The sequence below is a fragment of the Scyliorhinus torazame genome, chromosome 8, assembly GCF_047496885.1.
Source record: "Scyliorhinus torazame isolate Kashiwa2021f chromosome 8, sScyTor2.1, whole genome shotgun sequence".
In the NCBI taxonomy this organism is placed as follows: domain Eukaryota; kingdom Metazoa; phylum Chordata; class Chondrichthyes; order Carcharhiniformes; family Scyliorhinidae; genus Scyliorhinus; species Scyliorhinus torazame.
This window is the reverse complement of record NC_092714.1, coordinates 269,625,097-269,647,580: the sequence shown is the minus strand read 5'-3', so window position 1 is coordinate 269,647,580 and position 22,484 is coordinate 269,625,097. Positions and strand designations below refer to the sequence as shown.

Sequence of the window (22,484 nt, the reverse complement as noted above, 5' to 3'; positions counted from 1 at the left end):
CATGGCTGATATTTTCTCATCCCCATTCTCCTGCCTTCTCCCCATAACCCCTGATCCCCTTATTAATCAAGACCCTATCTATCTCTGTCTTAAAGACACTCAGTGATTTGGCCTCCACAGCCTTCTGCGGCAAAGATTCCACAGATTCACCAGCCTCTGGCTGAAGAAATTGCTCCTCATTTCTGTTTTAAAGGATCGACCCTTTAGCCTGAGATGGCGTCCTCTGGTTCTAGATTTTCCTACAAGGGGAAACATCCACGTCCACTCTATCCAGGCCTCGCAGTATCCTGTAAGTTTCAATAAGATCCCCCCTCATCCTTCTAAACTCCAATGAGTACAGACCCAGAGCCCTCAACCGTCCCTCATACGACAAGTTCTTCATTCCAGGGATCATTCTTGTGATCCTCCTCTGGACCCTTTCCAAGGCCAGCACATCCTTCGTTAGTCTGCGCATCTGCGTAGGTTCCCTCCGGGTGCTCCGGTTTCCTCCCACAGTCCAAAGATGTGCAGGTTAGCAGGGTTAAGGGGACAGGGCGGGGGAATGGGACTAGGTAGGGGCTCTTTCAGAGGGTCGGTGCAGCCTCAATGGGTTAAATGGCCTCCTTCTGCACTGTCGGCATTCTATGATTCTATGAATGAGGGAATATTGCATGGGTTCTGTGGCCTGTGTGACTAGCAGTCTCCTGAATGGGCCACAGGGCTGGTGCTTCACTGATGCCTGGCTGTACTCAACAAAGGGGCATCTCTGTATCTGTGAGAGAAAAATATACGTGACACAAACAAAAGCATTGATGTGCGACTGAATGTCAGCATTAACTAGCTGTGACCACATTCCATGAACAGATTGCACCAGCGGCCTCTTTCCACAGGTCTCACCTACCACAGTTGCAACCAGGCTGCAAAGCAATGATTTGTTTAACTGACTGTTCCCACGAGCTATTTGGTGGTTTTTGCAGAATCAGCTCTGTGATTGTAGCTCCCAGCAGTGACTCACCGTGGTTACTGAAACACTGTGCCACTGTTATTGACTCTTCACAGGAGGTGTCGCTGATGTCACCCGATGAAATTCCAGGACAAATAAACCAATTGAGAACAATGGATCTTCACTGGCAACCCAACAAGAGGGAATAAAAACAGGAGAGAAACTCGAGCCTCGGTAAGGTGATTTAAGGCTGGAATATTCTATTGTTTCAGAATCAGTCATCAGTTTTGACCATTTCTCCTTACATGGAAGAGTTCAGTTGGGCTATTCTAGAATCATTGTGCACAGAAGGAAGCCATTTGATTAATCATATCTCTTGCCAGCTCCGAGAAAGAGCGATCCAACGAGTCCCACTTTCTCCCTATTCTTTCTCCATTTCCATTAAAAATGTTTCCTTTTCAACTATTTAGCCAAATACCTTTTGGAAAGTTACTAATGAATTTGCTTCCACCTATCAGGCAGCCCATTCCAGTTCACAATAATCGCTGCGTAAAATAACCTCTTCTCTTCTCCCCTCTTGGTTCCCTTGTGATGTTTCTGAGATTTGTGTCCTCTGTTTACCAAACCATCCTGTCATTGGAAACAGTTTCTCCCTCTCTACTTCATCAAGACCATCGGTTTGTGGCTGTTTCCCTTCCCTTATCACTCTTGGTGTTATCCACTCAACATGGAGTGTAAATAAAAGCAAGACTGATGGTCATCTTCCAGGATTTTATAGACTCTGGAACAGTTCCTACAGATTCGGGGGTAGCTATTACAGACCAGTATATGCATCAGTGGTGGGGAAAATTCTAGAATCCATTATCAAAGATTTTAAAATGAGCACTTAGAAAACAGCGGCAGGACCAGACAGAGTTTTATGAAAGGAAATTATGCTTGACAAATCTACTGGAATTCTTCGAGGGTGTAGCTAGTAGAGTTGATGAGGGAGCGCTAATGGATGTGGTTTATTTGGACTTTGAGAATTCTTTTGACAAAGTCCTGCATAAGAGATTAGCATGTTAAAATATAACACCTGGGATTGGGGGTAGTGTATTGAGATGGATAGAAAACTGGTTGGCAGACAGGAAACAAAGAGTAGGAATTAATGGATCTTTTTCAAATTGGCAGGCAGTGAGTAGTGGGTTACCGCAGGGATCGTTGCTGGGACCCCAGCTAGTCTCAATATATATTAATGATTTTAGATGAGGAAACAAAATGTAATATCTCCAAATTTGTAGATGACAAAATGTTGGGTGGGAGGGTGAGCTGTGAAGAGGATGCAGAAATCCTTTAGTGTGATTTGGAAAAATTGAGTGAGTGGGCAAATGAATGGTAGATACAGAATAACTTGGATAAATTCAGGTTATACACTTTGGTAGCAAAATGGAAGGGCAGACTCTTATCTAATGGCCATAAATTAGGTGAGGGGAATGTGAAATGAGACCTGGGTGTCCTCGTATAACACCCTATCCACCATCTTAAACATTCACATCCTCCACCTATACACAGTAGCAGCTGTGTGTGCCATCTACAAGATGCTCTGCAACAATTCACCAAGGCGCCTTTGACAGCACCTTCCAAGCCCTGGGCCTCCACCACTTAGAAGGACAATGACAACAGATGTATGGAAACATTGCCACCTGGAGGTTTCACTCTAAGTCACTTACCATTCCGACTTGGATGGTGAGTGCCCTTCCTTCATTGTCACTGGGTCAAAATCCTGTAACTCCCTCCCTAACTGCACAGTGGGTCTACCTACATCACATGGACTGTAGCAGTTCAAAAAGGCAGCTCCCCACCACCTTCTCAAGGCAATTAGAGGTGGGCAATAAATGCTGGTCTTGCCTGCATCACTTATCAGATTTTAAAAAATAGATGTTTACTTCCATTCATTCCAGCTGGTTTATGCTATCGCACAAAGTAACAGTTAACCTCAAGGGGGGGGGAGTGAGGTAAGGTAAATTTCTATTAGCTGCTTTCCCCTTTGAAGGGGAGAGTTGACTGGTGGTGGTTTAACTTGAGGATCACCACACCTTAGGCGGGGACAAGGTCATGATTAACCTCAAGAGAGAGGGAACTAAAACACAAAACGGAGGAAAGGAACAGAATAAGAAACAACAGACACAAGAAAGTAGAATAGGAAAAGTAGGGAGTGTAACAGAGAAAGGAGGGAGAGAAAAAGGGAATTATTGCATAAATAGATTGAAGTAATAGTCAACATGGTCAATAATTGAGGAAAATGGACATTAGCTAAATATTTGATGGTGTTTAAAATAATTCTTGGTAAAGTGAATTGAGTTTTCTTGTTGAACATTTTTTTTCTGAATTCAGCAAAAGATGTAAATTAAATTCCACCTGTTGGCCCCAAATATTGTGGATTATACACAGGAGTGTGCAGCGATTTTGTTAAATACTCCTGCACCTGTCTGTTACACAAACACTCTGTAATCACAAAACAAATTAATTTAGTTCAGTGTTTCCCAAACCAGATAGAAATGGTACAAGAAATTAATCAGTGAAAGAAGAGCAGGCTCGAGGATAGAGTCACCTGCCTGGGTTATTGCGGGTTAGTTTTAGCATGCGACTGCAGGTTTTATTTTACATTTTTGCTGCCTGACTTCATTGAATTTATCATCTGCCAGCCACACTGCAGAGGAGGGGATGGATTTAAATTTTGATGAGGAGAAAACTTTGTTCCTTTCTGACAATTTAAAAAAAAGTAATTCAGGTGATGTGAATGCCAAGGCAAGGCCAGAAACTATTGTCATTGAGAAGGTTGTGGTGAGTCAGATTCTCAAACTGAGTTCCCAGTGTCTCGGTTGGGCCATTTAGAGAGCAGTTAAGAGTCAATTGCATGTCTGAGAATCTGTAGTCACTTTGAGGCTAGATTGGGTAAGGAAGGCAGATTTCCTTCCCTAATGGGAACAAAATGGATTTTTTTCCACCAATCTGCTCGTTCAACAGTCACCATTAACGGCTAGCAGACTTTTTATCAAATTCCAGATTTTATTGAATTGAATTTAAATTTTACAACTTCTAAAGTGGGATTTGAACTCACCTCTCCAGATCATTACTCCAAATTTTGGGATTACTAGTAATCTAACGGAGATGCTACTATACTCCTAATCCCTTCTATTTAAACAGTAGGGATTGCACTCAGTACACCACAGAACAGCATCAACAATTTGCTAATATATAGCACTTTTTAGATAAAGAAAGACATCTCGAGCAACCCCACCGCCCCCATCCTCCTCACCTCTGTGGAAATGCCCCGTAACCTGGGAATTTAGTGTGGGTTTGGGGTTGCTAGGGGACAGCAGCAGGAATCACATTGTTACAGCGATGAAGCAAGATTGTAGATTTCCTGCAGGACCTCAATATCGTTGCCAACTCTGCAGGATTGCCCTGGAGTCTTCAGCAATGAAAGATTAATGTTCAGGACACTGCAGTGAGAAACACCAAGGGGGAAAAGATCATCTGAACAGTAAAAAAAACTGTGTGTATTTTTACTTGTTTTCTTCAAACATTTCAGTACTAAAAATAAATGTTTGACCGAGAATCAAGATTTATTCAGTTAGGTATTGAAGAGCCTGTTCACTTTCCAATTGGTTGTAGGAAGGTGGGACAGATGACCTATGGCAGGGAATAGGGGGTGGGGCAGTCAGAGGGAGGAGATCATGGGCACCACGGTAGCACAGTGGTTAGCATAGTTACTTCACAGCCCCAAGGTCCCAGATTCCCGGCTTGGCTCACTGTCTGTGCGGAGTTCTGTACGTTCTCCCTGTGTCTGCATGGGTTTTCTCCGGGTGCTCCAGTTTCCTCCCACAGGCCAAAAGATGTGCAGGTTGGGTGGATTGGCCATGGTGAATTGCCCTTAGTGTCCAAAAAAGGTTAGTTGGGGTTACTGGTGTCATGATATCCATATTTACATATCATGGTGCAATCACACACACACACACTGATGGACAGGTCGACGAACCAATCAACACACATGCAACATCACAGCCAATCACCAGTGAGAGCACACGCACTATAAAAAAGGGAACACCACAGTTCCCGCTCATTCCAGCAGGAGATAGCTCAGAGCACAGAGCTCACAGCGTGCCACTCAGACATACACCATGTGCTGAGTGCCTCTCTAAGATAGTGTTAGGGCTGGGTCCACAGGTTAACTGGTGAAGTATGAACCACAGCCAGAAGTTAACAGTTGTTATTATTCAGAACAATAAAACAGAGTTGTACCATCTGCAACCGTGTTGGTTCGTTTGTAAATCAGAACACCCAACACGACACGATACCAGGATTGGAAACTCCCCAGCAACTGTGAGACCTACCTGCACATCTTCAGAGATCCGCCATCCTGCGCCATGGACACCATCAGCCCACCGCAGCCGCTCCAAATCGCTGGAAATCTCGGCGTCAACTGGAAGCTGTTTAAACAGCGCTTCCAGCTCTTCCTAGAAGCCACAGACAGGGAGAATGCATCAGACACCAGGAAGATCGCCCTCCTCCTCTCCATGGCAGGGCAACACGCCATCCACATCTACAACTCCCTGGCATTCGCGGAAGGCGAGAACAAGACGAAGTACAAGACGGTCCTTCTAAAACTTGAGCATCACTTCAGCGTCGAAGTGAATGAGAGCTTCGAGAGGTACCTCTTCCAGCAGCGCCTGCAGGGTAAGGATGAGCTTTTTCAATCCTTTTTGGCACACCTCCGTATCCTCGCGCAGTCCTGCGGCTATGAGGCCACCTCCGATTCCATGATTCAGGACCAGATAGTTTTTGGGGTCACCTCGGACACCCTACGCCAGCAGCTCCTCAAAATAAAGAGCCTTACCCTAGCCACTGCCATCGAAACCTGCGTCCTCCACGAGAACGCGACCAGCCGGTACTCCCAATTCCAGGCAGCCGAATCGGCACGGCAGGGGTCCTACGAGGCCGAGCGGGTCCAGTCGATCGAGTTCCTCCCGGCCCGCGGCCCGGACGAGGGCAGCCATTTCACGCGCTTGTACGCGCCAAAAGAGGGGATGTTGGCACAGAGGGGTGTGACGCGCAGGCGCGCTCTATGCAGGACCGAACTGCGCATGCGCGATGGCGCAACGAACGCAATGATGTCACGACGTGCGGCAACTGTGGATCCGCACATTTAAAGCAGCAATTTCCAGCCAAAACTCAACAATGCCTCCGCTGTGGCAAGATGGGCCACTACGCTGCCTGCTGTCGAGCAGCTCAACCTGCCAATGCTCCGCAATTCTGCCAGCCTCGCAAGGACGTGCGGGCCATTCAGCCTCCATACACCGAGTCATACCCTGACGACGTACAGACCGGTGATACCGATGACCGGGAAGCTTTCCGCGTTGCGGTAATAGACAGAAATCGGATGTCCCCAAGTAGGACCCACCAGCCGATGCCAGTGCCAGCGCCCAGTATCCGGGCGATGAATGGTGTGCCACCCTAATGGTCAACCGATCACCAATCACATTCCGTTTAGACACTGGTGCCTCCGCCAATCTCATTGCATGGTCAGCCTTCTACACCTTGAAGATCAAACCACCGATTCGGCCATCCTGCTGTCAGTTGGTTGATTACAACGGTAATGTTATCCCGACCATAACCTTGCCAGCTCGAGGTTGCACACAATTCATACACAGCCACACTATCTTTTGAGATAGTTGGATCCTCGAAGGACTCTCTGCTAGGCGCACAGGCATGCAAGATCCTCCACCTTGTTCAGCGGGTACACACTCTGTCTCCAGAAAGCACGTCCGATTTCCCGGATGCAGACTTTAGGGCACAGCACCACTCGCTCCTCGCCCACAACCAGCAGGTTTTCAAGGGCATGGGCACACTGCCCTACACTTACAGAATACGGCTCAAACCGGACGCCACCCCGGTCATTCACGCACCTCGTAGAATCCCAGCACCACTCAAGGACCACCTCATGCAGCAGCTGCAGGATCTGCAGGACCAAGGAGTGCTTTCCCGGGTCACGGAGCCTACGCCATGGGTCAGCTCCATGGTGTGCGTAAAAAAGCCCTCTGGCGAACTCCGGATGTGCATCGACCCGAAAGACCTGAACAATAACATCATGAGGGAACACTACCCCATTCCCAAACGGGAAGAAATCACGAGCGAAATGGCCCGGGCTAAAATTTTTACCAAGCTTGGTGCCTCAAAGGGTTTTTGGCAGATTCAATTGGATCAGTCCAGCAGGAAGCTGTGCACGTTCAACACTCCCTTTGGCAGATACTGCTACAATAGGATGCCGTTTGGCATCATCTCGGCATCCGAGGTGTTTCATCAAATCATGGAACAGATGATGGAGGGCATCGAAGGGGTACGAGTCTATGTTGACGATGTCATCATCTGGTCCACCACACCACGGGAGCACATCAGTCGTCTCCAGCGCGTCTTTGCTCGGATACGAGGTCAGGGCCTGCGCCTCAACCTGGCCAAACTGAGCTAATGTTTCTGGGGGACCACATATCCCGATCAGGAGTGCGTCCAGATGCAGACAAAGTGACAGCTATTGCAGCCATGCCACAGCCGGCAGACAAGAAGGCAGTACTACGCTTTCTCGGGATGGTCAACTTCCTGGGGAACTTTATTCCCAACCTTGCCTCCCACACAACGGCTCTTCGCCACCTAGTGAAGAAGACTACGGAGTTCCAGTGGCTTCCCGCACACCAGAAGGAATGGGAGGAGCTCAAGATCAAGCTCACCACCGCCCCGGTATTGGCGTTCTTCGACACTACTTGAGATACAAAGATCTCAACTGATGCCAGCCAGTCCGGCATTGGGGCGGTACTCCTGCAACGGGACGACACTGCATCATGGGCAGCACGGTAGCATAGTGGTTAGCACAATTGCTTCACAGCTCCAGGGTCCCAGGTTCGATTCCCGGCTTGGGTCGCTGTCTGTGCGGAGTCTGCACGTTCTCCCCGTGTGTGCGTGGGTTTCCTCCGGGTGCTCCGGTTTCCTCCCACAGTCCAAAGATGTGCGGGTTAGGTGGATTGGCCATGATAAATTGCCCTTCGTGTCCAAAATTGCCCTTAGTGTTGGGTGGGGTTACTGGGTTATGGGGATAGGGTGGGGGTATGGGCTTGGGTAGGGTGCTCTTTCCAAGAGCCGGTGCAGACTCGATGGGCCAAATGGCCTCCTTCTGCACTGTAAATTCTATGATTCTATGGGCCTCGGTCGCCTATGCCTCGCGGGCCATGACCCCCACTGAACAGCGCCAAGCGCAGATTGAGAAGGAGTGCCTGGGTTTGTTAATCGGCATAGATAAATTCCACGACTATGTGTATGGTCTTCCTCAGTTTACCGTGGAGACCGACCATCGCCCCCTGGTCGCCATCATACAAAAGGACCTCAATGAGATGACCCCTCGCCTACAGCGCATTCTGCTCAAGCTCCGGAGGTACGACTTCCAACTGGTCTACACCCTGGGAAAGGACCTCATCATCGCAGGTGCCCTGTCCAGAGCAGTAAGCACACCGCCCGAATTGGGGGGGTTCGTCTGTCAGGTCGACGCACATGTAGCCTTCACATCGGCCAATCTACCAGCTACTGATGCAAGACTGGCCCACATTCGCCGTGAGACTGCGGCTGACCCCCTTCTATAACGTGTGATGCGCCACATGACGGAAGGGTGGCTCAAGGGGCAGTGCCCACAATTCTACAATGTCCGGGATGACTTGGCCGTCATTGATGATGTCCTCCTAAAGTTGGACCGGATTGTGATCCCACACAGCATGCACAGGCGTGTCCTCGAACAACTGCACGAAGGCCATCTTGGGGTTGAAAAGTGCAGGCAGAGGGCTCAAGAAGCTGTGTATTGGCCGGGCATCAGCGACGACATCGCCAACATGGTGCTCAACTGCCCCACCTGCCAAAGGTTTCAGCCGGCGCAACCCCCTGAGACGCTTCAGCCCCATGAGTTGGTAACGTCCCCCTGGGCAAAGGTGGGTGTGGATCTTTTTATTGCGCTTGGCAGGGACTATGTCATCATAATTGACTATTTTTCCAATTGTCCGGAGGTCAGACGCCTGCACGACTTGACATCATCAACTGTAATCAGAGCATGTAAAGAAACCTTCGCTCGCCATGGCATTCCGCTTACCGTCATGTCGGACAATGGGCCCTGTTTTGCGAGCCAAGAATGGTCTTCTTTTGCCGCTTCATATGGCTTCACACACGTGACGTCCAGCCCCCTGCATCCCCAGTCGAATGGCAAGGCGGAAAAGGGCGTCCATATCGTGAAGCGGCTCCTCTGCAAGGCTGCTAATGCCGGATCTGACTTCTGCTTAGCCCTGTTGGCCTATCGCTCGGCCCCACTGTCCACGGGCCTCTCACCAGCCCAGCTGTTGATGGGTCGCACCCTCAGGACCACTGTGCCGTCCATTCATGTTCCTAAACCCGACCATGCTCCAGTACTGCAAAGGATGCGACAGCAGTGTGCTCAGCAGAAGGTGGCTCAGGACACTCGGGCAACTGATCTTCCAGCCCTGGTGCCTGGAGACAACGTCCGCATACACCTACCAGAGGGTGGCTGGTTGGCAACTGCCGAGGTTCTCCCCCGCGTGGCTCCCTGCTCGTTCCTGGTTTGCCTGCCTGATGGCTCCATTCGCCGGCGTAATCGGCAGGCCCTTCGGCTGCTTCCGCGCTCGCTACGTGATCATGCACCGGTGCCACGCCCTCCTGTTGTTCCTGATGTCGACTTTGTGGAGCTTCCTGCCACTCTGCCTATTCCTCTCTCGCCCGTGGCCAGGCCCATTCCTCAGCCGATGGATCCTGACCCACCCTTGAGGCGGTCAACCCAAATTCATCGCCCACCTACTAGGCTGGACTTATGAGCCTGTTTGCACATTGGACTCACTGAATTGTTGTGCAACAATGTTAACGTGTTTCTCTTTTTTTTGTCATTCCAGGAGTTCTCTTTTGATATTTGATGATTGCATTTGATTTGTTTGTGGTACAACCTTGTTGCTATGTTGCACCTGACACCTTCCTATGTATATAGTTTAGCCTCATGTACATGTTGTAAATATTGCACACACATACTCAGTCGCACTCAGTACACACCAATATTTATTACCATGTAGGCACATATTCTTGTGAAAAGGGGGGATGTCATGATATCAATATTTACATATCATGGTGCAATCACACACACACACTGATGGACAGGTCGACAGACCAATCAACACACATGCAACATCACAGCCAATCACCAGTGAGAGCACACGCACTATAAAACAGGGAACACCACAGTTCCTGCTCATTCCAGCAGGAGATAGCTCAGAGCACAGAGCTCACAGCGTGCCACTCAGACATACACCATGTGCTGAGTGCCTCTCTAAGATAGTGTTAGGGCTGGGTCCACAGGTTAACTGGTGAAGTACGAACCACAGCCTGAAGTTAACAGTTGTTATTATTCAGAACAATAAAACAGAGTTGTACCATCTGCAACCGTGTTGGTTCGTTTGTAAATCGGAACACCCAACACGACAACTGGGTTACGGGGATAGGGTGGAGGCGTGGGCTTAAGTAGGTGCTCTTTCCAAGAGCAGGTGCAGACTCGATTGGCCGAATGGCCTCGTTCTGCACTGTAAATAGTATGTGATGAAAACTTCTGGAAGATATTCAACCAGAGTTGGCAACCCTCAAGATCACCAGCTGGGCCTGGGAACTACCCCCTAATGTGGATTTTACTTTTGTTTTCTCAGGCCCCCTGTTGGCTCAATACAGTGACCCCCATGTCAGGATCAGGAAGCAGAAGATCTCCAGGACCACGGAGGTACACACAACAGCAGCTAACACAAATCCGAGAGATTCGTCTGCAATGGAGAATAGACAGCTCACCTGACAAAGCTTTGTTAAGGTTGCAAAAGGAAGATGCAGAGATGATTGTCCACCAACAGAAAATCCAAAACTAGAGCCCATAAACATAGGATAGTCACTATTAAATCCACTGAGGAAATCAGAAGAAATCTTCTTGCTTTCCACATGCCTCAGTGGGAAATTGAAAAAATTAGCATCTTTGGATTTATGTTTTTTTCAATTCTTTGATGGGAAGTGGGTTTGTTCGAAAGGCCAACATTTGTCGCCCATCCCTAATTGCCCTAAACTCAATGCCCTAAACTAGGCCATTTCAGCGGGCAGCTAAGAGTCAAGCACATTGTTGTGGGCCTGGAGTCACATGTAGGCCAGACCGGGTAAGGATGGCAGACTTCCACAAAGGACATTGATGAACCAGATGGAACTTTTTTTTTACTATCGATGATAGTTTCACCATTACTTAGTGTTATGATCCCGGTTGATGTGATAACTGGGCAGGAAGATTCCAGAATGGAACCCTGGCTCAAAAATTTGTAACGTTCACTTTTTAAAATAAAACATGGAGGAACAGAGTCACAGGACCACTAATTAGTTTTAACACCAAGAAAAAACTTTTATTAATCATGAAAAATTTGATTATTGTACAATACTCATTTACTCGCCCCTTAGTTTAACAAATACGCACTGATTTTAAAATTAACATGAATTACAAAGTACATCTTCAGCTTCAACACTCAAGAAGCTCAACACCATCCAGGGCAAAGCAGCCCGCTTGATTGCTCCCCCTTCCACAAACATTCAAACCCTCCATCGCCAATGAACAGTGGCAGCCGTGTGTACCAGCTCCAAGATGCACTGCAGGAACTCACCAAGGTTCCTTTAGCAGCGCCTTCCAAACCACGATCACTGCCATCTAGAAGGAACAAGAGCAGCAGATACCCAGGAACCCCACCACCTGGAGGTTCCCCTCCAAGTCACTCACCATCCTGACTTGGAACTCTAATGCCGTTCCTTCATTGTCGCTGGGGCAAAATGCTGGAAATCCCTCCCTAACAGCACTGTGGGTGTACCTACAACTCAGGGACTGCAGCGGTTGAAGAAGACAACTCCTCACCACCTTCCGAAGGGTAACCAGGGATGGGCAATAAATGCCTGCCCAACCTGTGGCACCACATCCCGTAAGTGAATTGGATCAACAGAAGCAGTTTGAGAAAATGGCCAGATATCTATTTTTCCAGATCTGATCAAAGACATAAAGTCCGCAGCAAGTATGTGGCGGGTTCATACTTGCAATACATTTGCATGTAGTCAATACTCATCAGTGTGAAAGTTTGTAAATTAAATCCTACCTTTAAGATAGTCAGTACCACACAACAATCCCAAGGCGCTAAGTTCACATTTATTTTGTGATATTAAAAAATTGTTGATTTCTTTACTTTTTTTAATGTCACCATTAATATTGATTATTTTCTGTCAAGCCAGTTCTTAGTCATTGCAAATAAATCCTGATAGTGTTTTGTGAATTCTGATGAGTAAGAGTGTGAGGTAAATGCCTGTAGAATATTGTCCGGAGAGGAAGGGTCTGTCTGCTTGCCTGGAGAATTCCAGACCATTTGAATATCGGGTTGGGATATTTTGCTGGTTGAAGAGGCTCTCGTTCTTAGAACTTTGCAAAACTGAGTTCAGAGCCCTTTGAGCTGAATGGTCTGGGTTTAATTGTTTGCAGCCTGTTTTATAACTGTAACGAGATGAAGGATTCTGATTCACCTTTTGATTGTCAACTTTTCCTTGCCCACAGCCGGAGTCTCCACGGAAGAAGTGGTTTCTCCTCCCTGTTCAAATCGGCGCTGACCCCGACCTCGGCACAGCAGGAGACCCAGCCCCTCCTCCAGCCGTCCAGACGCACCTCGCCTCCAGTTGGGCTACGGGACAGCTGTGCCACATCTTCCCTCAGCAGCAGCAGCAACTCGGGTTCCTACAAGGGGAGCGACAGCAGCCCCACTCCCAGGTAAATGCAAGAAATGGCAGGTGGCTGATCATGATAACCGGTACCTACAGCTTGGCAAATCGGATAGTGACAAAAAACACGTCTGTGTTAGCCTCACTCTCAGCGGTTAATGTCTTCACCTCTTCATTGAAGGTGGTGGAATCAGAATCCAGTCTGAAGACTAGATCTCAAAATCCAGGCGGCCTGGTACCGGTACAGAGGGAGTCCTGCATCACTGAAGTCAGCATCTTTCAGATGCAACATTGAAAACCTCTCAGGTGGATGTTAGGATCTGATAGCCACTAATATTCAGAAGAGCCAGGACCTCTCTCTCCACAGTGTCCTCGTCAACAGTTAACCTTCAATCAAAATCATTGAAAACAGATTATCCAATCATTTTCACATTTTTGTTGTGCGCAATGCGACTGATATGTTTCCTTCATTAACAGTGACTACACTTCAAAATTACTTCATTGACTAGGAAGAGCTTTGGGAGATTCTGAGCTTGTGAAAAGTGCACGTTTTTCTTTAATAAATTGTGGTGGTATGTATTAGGGGTAATACGGTACACCATGATGCCGACAGGCTATTGGTAGATGGATACTGGGTCCTGATGGGATCTGCCGTCTACTGGGCTCCACCTAGAAATGCCGGTATAAGAACCCAGGTTTCTCCCAGCAGCTGCATTCTGTAACCGAGCTGCTGGGGAACAAGTTCTGCTCAATAAAGCCTTTAATTGATGTTACCTTAACCTGCCTTGCGTCATATTGATGGTCCTACAATTTATTGAGCAGACTTTAAAAAAAAAAAATTAAACGAAGTAGGAATATGAAGCTCTGCATCACCCCGGAGTGCCTGCGAATCGCGCCCCAAGCAGCTAACTCTACCTCTATTTTTAAACATTGGCTGGCGTGTTTTGAGGGCTACCTCCGAACGGCCCCTGGCAAACCAACGGACGAACAGAAGATGCAAGTCCTCTATTCCAGGGTGAGTCCCGACGTCTACTCACTCATCAAGGACGAGGACGATCGGCCATCGCCACGCTGAAAGACATCTACATCCGGCCCGCCAACCAGGTTTTTGCACGCTACCAGCTCGCGACACGATGACAACTTCCCGGAGAATCGCTGGACGAGTTCTATAATGCTCTGCAGATCCTGGGAAGAAACTGCAACTGCCCGGCGGTAACGGCGAACGAGCACACGGAGCTCCTGGTTCGCGATGCGTATGTGGCAGGTTTGGCTTCATCCCAGATCCGGCAGAAACGTTTGGAGAAAGAATCTCTGGGTCTCACAAAAGCTCGGGACTTGGCGGCAACCCTCGATGTGGCCTCGCGAAACGCCCGCGCCTACGCCCCCAACCGCACTGCAGCCCCTTGGGCTCCGTGGACACCCGCCGCGATCGACTCTCCGGCAGCCCCCCCACCCCCGCAAACCTGCGCGGCCAGAACCCCCGACCACCCTAGGGGACCCCGCTGCTATTTTTGCGGCCAACCGAAACACCCACGGCAGCGCTGCCCGGCCCGCTCGGCTACCTGTAAAAGCTGCGGGAAAAAGGGCCACTACGCAGCGGTGTGCCAGTCCGGGGGGTCGTCGTGATCTCCAGGGAAGAAGTGGGACCACCGACTCAGCCCCCCCCCCCCCAGCGAACCACGTGCGGCCAACGGACGCCGCCATTTTGGGCCCCGGATGCCACGAGGGAGAGATGGGAGCCGCCATTTTGTCCACCCCAGACCGCGTGCGATCCGTGGACGCCGCCATCTTGGCTGACAGGAAAGGACCCCGACACGGACGGCTCCATGCTGCCTGACAACGATGATCTGCTGCGGCAACCACGTTTGGCATCGATGACCCTCGTCCAGTCGCGGCCCCGGACGCTCCAGACAGCAACGACTACAGTCCTGGTCAATGGGTATGAGACACCGTGTTTAATCGACTCTGGGAGCACGGAGAGTTTTATTCATCCGGACACGGTAAGACGCTGTTCCCTTGTAATTCGGCCAAGCACCCAGAAAATATTCCTGGCGGCGGGGTCCCACTCCGTTGAAATCAAAGGGTTCTGCATCGCAAACCTAACGGTGCAGGGGAGGGAGTTCAAAAATTACCGGCTGTATGTCCTCCCCCATCTCTGTGCGCCCACACTCCTGGAGTTGGACTTCCAATGCAACCTCCAGAGCTTAACATTTAAATTTGGCGGCCCTATACCCCCACTGACTGTCTGTGGCCTCACGACCCTCAAGGTTGAACCGCCTTCCTTGTTTGCGAACCTTACCCCGGATTGCAAGCCCGTCGCCACTAGGAGCAGACGGTACAGCGCCCAGGACCGAGCATTCATCCGGTCTGAAGTCCAGAGGCTGCTGAAGGAAGGCATCATCCAGGCTAGCACCAGTCCCTGGAGAGCCCAGGTGGTAGTTGTAAAGACCGGAGAGAAGCAGAGGATGGTCATCGACTATAGTCAGACCATCAACAGGTACACTCAGCTAGATGCATACCCTCTCCCCCGCATATCCGACATGGTCAATCGGATTGCACAGTACAAGGTCTTTTCCACCGTGGACCTCAAGTCTGCATACCTCCAGCTCCCCATCCGCCCCAGTGACCACAAGTACACTGCCTTCGAAGCAGATGGGCGGCTATACCACTTTTGAAGGGTTCCATTCGGTGTCACAAACGGAGTCACGGTCTTCCAACGAGAGATGGACCGAATGGTTGACCAGCATGGTTTACTGGCCACGTTCCCGTACCTCGACAACGTCACCATCTGCGGCCACGACCAGCAGGACCACGACGCCAACCTCCGCAAATTCCTCCAGACTGCTAACGCCCTCGACCTCACCTACAACAGGGAAAAATGCGTGTTCAGCACCGACCGTCTAGCCACCCTGGGCTACGTAGTGCGTAATGGAGTGATAGGCCCCGACCCTGAATGCATGCGCCCCCTCATGGAGTTCCCTCTCCCCCACTGTGCCAAAGCCCTGAAACGCTGCCTGGGCTTCTTTTCTTACTACGCCCAGTGGGTTCCCCAATACGCCGACAAGGCCCGTTCACTAATCCAGTCCACTACTTTTCCCCTGTCGACAGAGGCATGCCAGGCCTTCAGCCGCATCAAGGCGGATATCGCAAAGGCCACGATTGGATTGGATTGGATTTGTTTATTGTCACGTGTACCGAGGTACAGTGAAAAGTATTTTTCTGCGAGCAGCTCAACAGATCATTAAGTACATGAGAAGAAAAGGGAATAAAAGAAAATACATAATAGGGCAACACAACATATACAATGTAACTACATAAGCACTGGCATCGGATGAAGCATACAGGGTGTAGTGTTCATGAAATCAGTCCATAAGAGGGTCATTTAGGAGTCTGGTGACAGTGGGGAAGAAGCTGTTTTTGAGTCTGTTCGTGCGTGTTCTCAGACTTCTGTATCTCCTGCCCGATGGAAGAAGTTGGGAGAGTGAGTAAGCCGGGTGGGAGGGATCTTTGATTATATTGCCCGCTTTCCCCAGGCAGCGGGAGGTGTAGATGGAGTTAATGGATGGGAGGCAGGTTCGTGTGATGGACTGGACGGTGTTCACGACTCTCTGAAGTTTCTTGCGGTCCTGGGCCGAGCAGTTGCCATACCAGGCTGTGATGCAGCCTGATAGGATGCTTTCTATGGTGCATCTGTAAAAGTTGGTAAGAGTCAATGTGGACATGACGAATTTCCTTAGTTTCCTGAGGAAGTATAGGCGCTGTTGTGCTTTCTTGGTGGTAGCGTCGACGTGGGTGGACCAGGACAGATTTTTGGAGATGTGCACCCCGAGGAATTTGAAACTGCTAACCATCTCCACCTCGGCCCCGTTGATGCTGACAGGGGTGTGTACAGTACTTTGCTTCCTGAAGTCAATTACCAGCTCTTTAGTTTTGCTGGCATTGAGGGAGAGATTGTGGTCGCTACACCACTCCACTAGATTCTCTATCTCCCTCCTGTATTCGGACTCATCGTTATTCGAGATCCGGCCCACTATGGTCGTATCGTCAGCAAACTTGTAGATGGAGTTGGAACCAAGTTTTGCCAAGCAGTCATGTGTGTACAGGGAGTAGAGTAGGGGGCTAAGTACGCAGCCTTGCGGGGCGCCGGTGTTGAGGACTATTGTGGAGGAGGTGTTGTTGTTCATTCTTACTGATTGTGGTCTGTTGGTCAGAAAATCGAGGATCCAGTTGCAGAGTGGGGAGCCAAGTCCTAGGTTTTGGAGCTTTGATATGAGCTTGGCTGGGATTATGGTGTTGAAGGCGGAGCTGTAATCAATAAATAGGAGTCTAATGCAGGAGTCCTTGTTTTCGAGATGCTCTTGGGATGAGTGTAGGGCCAGGGAAATGGTGTCTGATGTGGACCGGTTGCAGCAGTATGCGAATTGCAGTGGATCAAGGCATTCTGGGAGTATGGAGGTGATGCGCTTCATGATCAACCTTTCGAAGCACTTCATTACGACTGACGTCAGGGCCACTGGTCGGTAGTCATTGAGGCACGATGCGCGCCATCGACGAGTCCCTCCCCTTCCAAGTCGAGAGCGACGCATCAGATGTAGCTCTGGCGGCCACCCTCAACCAAGCAGGCAGACCCGTGGCCTTCTTCTCCCGAACCCTCCACACTTCAGAAATTCGCCACTCCTCAGTGGAAAAGGAGGCACAAGCCATAGTGGAAGCTGTGCTAAATTGGAAGCATTACCTGGCCGGTAGGAGATTCACTCTCCTCACTGACCAGCGGTCGGTTGCCTTCATGTTCGATAATGCACAGCGGGGCAAGATCAAGAACGACAAGATCTTGCGGTGGAGGATCGAACTCTCCACCTACAATTATGAGATCTTGTACCGTCCCGGAAAGCTGAACGAGCCATCCGATGCCCTATCTCGCGGCACATGTGCCAATGCACAAGTGGACTGTCTACAAGCCCTCCATGAGGACTTCTGCCACCCGGGGGTCACTCATTTCTACCACTTCCTCAAGGCCTGCAACCTCCCTTACTCCGTCGAGGAGGTCCGAACAGTCACCAGGAACTGCCAGATTTGCGCAGAGTGCAAACCGCACTTTTTCAGGCCAGATAGAGCACACCTGATAAAGGCCTCCCGACCCTTTGAACGCCTCAGTTTGGATTTCAAAGGCCCCCTCCCCTCCACCGATCGCAACACGTACTTTTTGAACATCGTTGACGAATACTCCCGTTTCCCCTTCGCCATCCCCTGCCCCGACATGACCGCGGCCACGGTCATTAAAGCCCTCTGCACCATTTTTACACTGTTCGGTTTTCCCGCCTACATCCATAGCGATAGGGGGTCCTCCTTCATGAGCGACGAACTGCGTCAATTCCTGCTCAGCAAGGGCATAGCCTCGAGCAGGACGACCAGTTACAACCCGGGGGAACGGGCAGGTAGAAAGGGAGAATGGAACGGTCTGGAAGGCCGTCCTACTGGCCCTCCGGTCTAGGAGTCTCCCAATTTCCCGTTGGCAGGAAGTCCTCCCGGATGCCCTTCACTCTATCTGGTCCCTGCTGTGCACCACGACTAACCAAACGCCTCACGAGCGCCTCCTTGTTTTCCCTAGGAAGTCCTCCTCTGGAACGGCACTTCCGATCTGGCTGGCAGCCCCGGGACCCATCCTGCTCCGGAAACATGTGCGGGCGCACAAATCAGACCCGTTGGTGGAAAGGGTGCATCTCCTCCATGCAAACCCGCAATATGCCTACATGGAGTACCCCGATGGCCGACAGGACACGGTCTCCCTGTGGGACCTGGTGCCCGCCGGTGCTCCCCCCCAACACCAATCACCCCCTCACTCCCGTCGGCGCATCCCGCAGCCAATCCCTTCCCGGGGGGATCGGTTCTCCTCCCAGGCCCGCCCAGGAGTGAGGAAACAGGGGACAGCGCTATGCTCCCAGAGACGACCGGACTCGAGCCAGCACCATCACCACTTTGATATGAGCTTGGCTGGGATTATGGTGTTGAAGGCTATGCTCCCTGAGACGATCGAAAAGACGACCAGGGCACCCACCCGGCTCATCGAATCGCTTTAAGTCATGTCAATGTTTCAGTAGCCCAGTAAAAGCGGCATTATTGTATATAGTTTATAGTTATGGCACAATGCCGACCCTGTTTGGCCCAGTTAAAGCGGCATTCTTGTATATAGTTAATAGTTACGGCACAATACCGACCCTGTAAACCCCTACCACCATGCGACCCACCATCCCGCCGGGTTCCTTTTTAACAAGGGGAGAATGTGGTGGTATGTATTAGGGGTAATACGGTACACCATGATGCCAACAGACTATTGGTAGATGGATACTGGGTCCTGATAGAATCTGCCGTCTACTGGGCTCCACCCAGAAATGCCGGTATAAGAACCCAGTTTTCTAACAGCAGCTGCATTCTGTAACCGAGCTGCTGGGGAACAAGTTCTGCTCAATAAAGCCTTTAATTGATGTTACCTCAACCTGCCTTGCGTCATATTGATGGTCCTACATAAATATTTTTCCCTAGGTCTGACCCTACGAGAGTTCAGATAGACCCCATCGGGAGTCTGCTTTCCCTTCTCATACTTTCTCTTTCTCAACTTGTTTTGCAGACGTTCCAGTAAATATTCATCCTGCAGCGAAAACCATGGGATCAAACCGCCAACACCAGAGCAGTATTTGACACCCCTGCAACAGAAAGAAGTCTGCATCAGACATCTGAGGGCAAGGCTAAAGGAGACAGAGGAAAAACTGGATGAGAGGTATTGCTGCTTTTACAAGTGTGGCCCAATGCTGACTGTGCAGAGGGTGGGTGCCAGTACAGCATGGCCTAATGCTGTTCAGGATAATATGGCCTAATGCTGTTCAGGATAATATGGCCTAATGCTGGTCAGTATAATATGGCCCAGCACTGGTCAGTGTAGCAAAGTCCAGTTCACTATTCCCATACAGTGTGACAATGACCCATTCCGACTCTCAGCTTACTCCACAGTGACTGCTTTGGTACGGGTTTGTGTCGGCGCAGCCCTGTTTGCCCAGAATCAACATAGAACTTATGGGTGGCACAGTGGTTAGCACTGCTGCCTCACAGCGCCAGGGCCGGACACTGACTGATACCACAGGCTAGAAACAGACTGATACCACAGGCCGGACACTGACTGATACCACAGGCCGGACACTGACTGATACCACAGGCCGGACACAGACTGATACCACAGGCCGGACACTGACTGATACCACAGGCCGGACACTGACTGATACCACAGGCCGGACACTGACTGATACCACAGGCCGGATACTGACTGATACCACAGGCCGGATACTGACTGATACCACAGGCCGGACACTGACTGATACCACAGGCCGGACACTGACTGATACCACAGGCCGGACACTGACTGATACCACAGGCCGGACACTGACTGATACCACAGGCCGGACACTGACTGATACCACAGGCCGGACACTGACTGATACCACAGACCGGACACTGACTGATACCACAGGCCGGATACTGACTGATACCACAGGCCGGACACTGACTGATACCACAGGCCCGACACTGACTGATACCACAGGCCGGATACTGACTGATACCACAGGCCGGACACTGACTGATACCACAGGCCGGACACTGACTGATACCACAGGCCGGACACTGACTGATACCACAGGCCGGACACTGACTGATACCACAGGCCGGACACTGACTGATACCACAGGCCGGACACTGACTGACACCACAGGCCGGACACTGACTGATACCACAGGCCGGACACTGACTGATACCACAGGCCGGACACTGACTGATACCACAGGCCGGACACTGACTGATACCACAGGCCGGACACTGACTGATACCACAGGCCGGACACTGACTGATACCACAGGCCGGACACTGACTGATACCACAGGCCGGACACTGACTGATACCACAGGCCGGACACTGACTGATACCACAGGCCGGACACTGACTGATACCACAGGCCGGACACTGACTGATACCACAGGCCGGACACTGACTGATACCACAGGCCGGACACTGACTGATACCACAGGCCGGACACTGACTGATACCACAGGCCGGACACTGACTGATACCACAGGCCGGACACTGACTGATACCACAGGCCGGACACTGACTGATACCACAGGCCGGACACTGACTGATACCACAGGTCGGACACTGACTGATACCACAGGCCGGACACTGACTGATACCACAGTCCGGACACTGACTGATACCACAGGCCGGACACTGACTGATACCACAGGCCGGATACTGACTGATACCACAGCCCGACACTGACTGATACCACAGGCCCGATACTGACTGATACCACAGCCCGACACTGACTGATACCACAGGCCCGATACTGACTGATACCACAGGCCGGACACTGACTGATACCACAGACCAGACACTGACTGATACCACAGGCCAGACACTGACTGATACCACAGACCAGACACTGACTGATACCACAGGCCAGACACTGACTGATACCACAGGCCGGACACTGACTGATACCACAGGCCGGACAGTGACTGATACCACAGGCCGGACACTGACTGATACCACAGGCCGGACACAGACTGATACCACAGGCCGGACACTGACTGATACCACAGGCCGGACACTGACTGATACCACAGGCCGGACACTGACTGATACCACAGGCCGGACACTGACTGATACCACAGGCCGGACACTGACTGATACCACAGGCCGGACACTGACTGATACCACAGGCCGGACACTGACTGATACCACAGTCCGGACACTGACTGATACCACAGGCCGGACACTGACTGATACCACAGTCCGGACACTGACTGATACCACAGGCCGGACACTGACTGATACCACAGTCCGGACACTGACTGATACCACAGGCCCGACAATGACTGATACCACAGAACAAAGACAAAGAACAAAGAAATGTACAGCACAGGAACAGGCCCTTCGGCCCTCCAAGCCCGTGCCGACCATGCTGCCCGACTAAACTACAATCTTCTACACTTCCTGGGTCCGTATCCTTCTATTCCCATCCTATTCATATGTTTGTCAAGGTGCCCCTTAAATGTCCCTATCGTCCCTGCTTCCACTACCTCCTCCGGTAGCGAGTTCCAGGCACCCACTACCCTCTGCGTAAAAAACTTGCCTCGTACATCTACTCTAAACCTTGCCCCTCTCACCTTAAACCTATGCCCCCTAGTAATTGACCCCTCTACCCTGGGGAAAAGCCTCTGACTATCCACTCTGTCTATGCCCCTCATAATTTTGTATACCTCTATCAGGTCTCCCCTCAACCTCCTTCGTTCCAGTGAGAACAAACCGAGTTTATTCAACCGCTCCTCATAGCTAATGCCCCCCATACCAGGCAACATTCTGGTAAATCTCTTCTGCACCCTCTCTAAAGCCTCCACATCCTTCTGGTAGTGTGGCGACCAGAATTGAACACTATACTCCAAGTGTGGCCTAACTAAGGTTCTATACAGCTGCAACATGACTTGCCAATTCTTATACTCAATGCCCCGGCCAATGAAGGCAAGCATGCCGTATGCCTTCTTGACTACCTTCTCCACCTGTGTTGCCCCTTTCAATGACCTGTGGACCTGTACTCCTAGATCTCTTTGACTTTCAATACTCTTGAGGGTTCTACCATTCACTGTATATTCCCTACCTGCATTAGACCTTCCAAAAT

The 22,484-nt window shown here is 50.4% G+C and overlaps 1 protein-coding gene across 4 annotated transcripts in view; it reads left to right on the top strand.

Moving 5' to 3' along the window:
* LOC140428632 (syntaphilin-like) overlaps window positions 1-22,484 on the top strand; it is an 83,130-nt gene that overhangs the window by 47,682 nt on the left and 12,964 nt on the right. For all 4 annotated transcript variants that reach the window (XM_072515299.1, XM_072515297.1, XM_072515296.1 and 1 more), the window contains 4 exons: window positions 1,039-1,156; window positions 10,693-10,763; window positions 12,603-12,812; window positions 19,389-19,538. In XM_072515299.1, coding sequence (XP_072371400.1) covers window positions 10,723-10,763; window positions 12,603-12,812; window positions 19,389-19,538 — 401 coding nt within the window. In that variant the 5' untranslated portion in view covers window positions 1,039-1,156; window positions 10,693-10,722. The remainder of the gene's footprint in view (window positions 1-1,038; window positions 1,157-10,692; window positions 10,764-12,602; window positions 12,813-19,388; window positions 19,539-22,484) is intronic.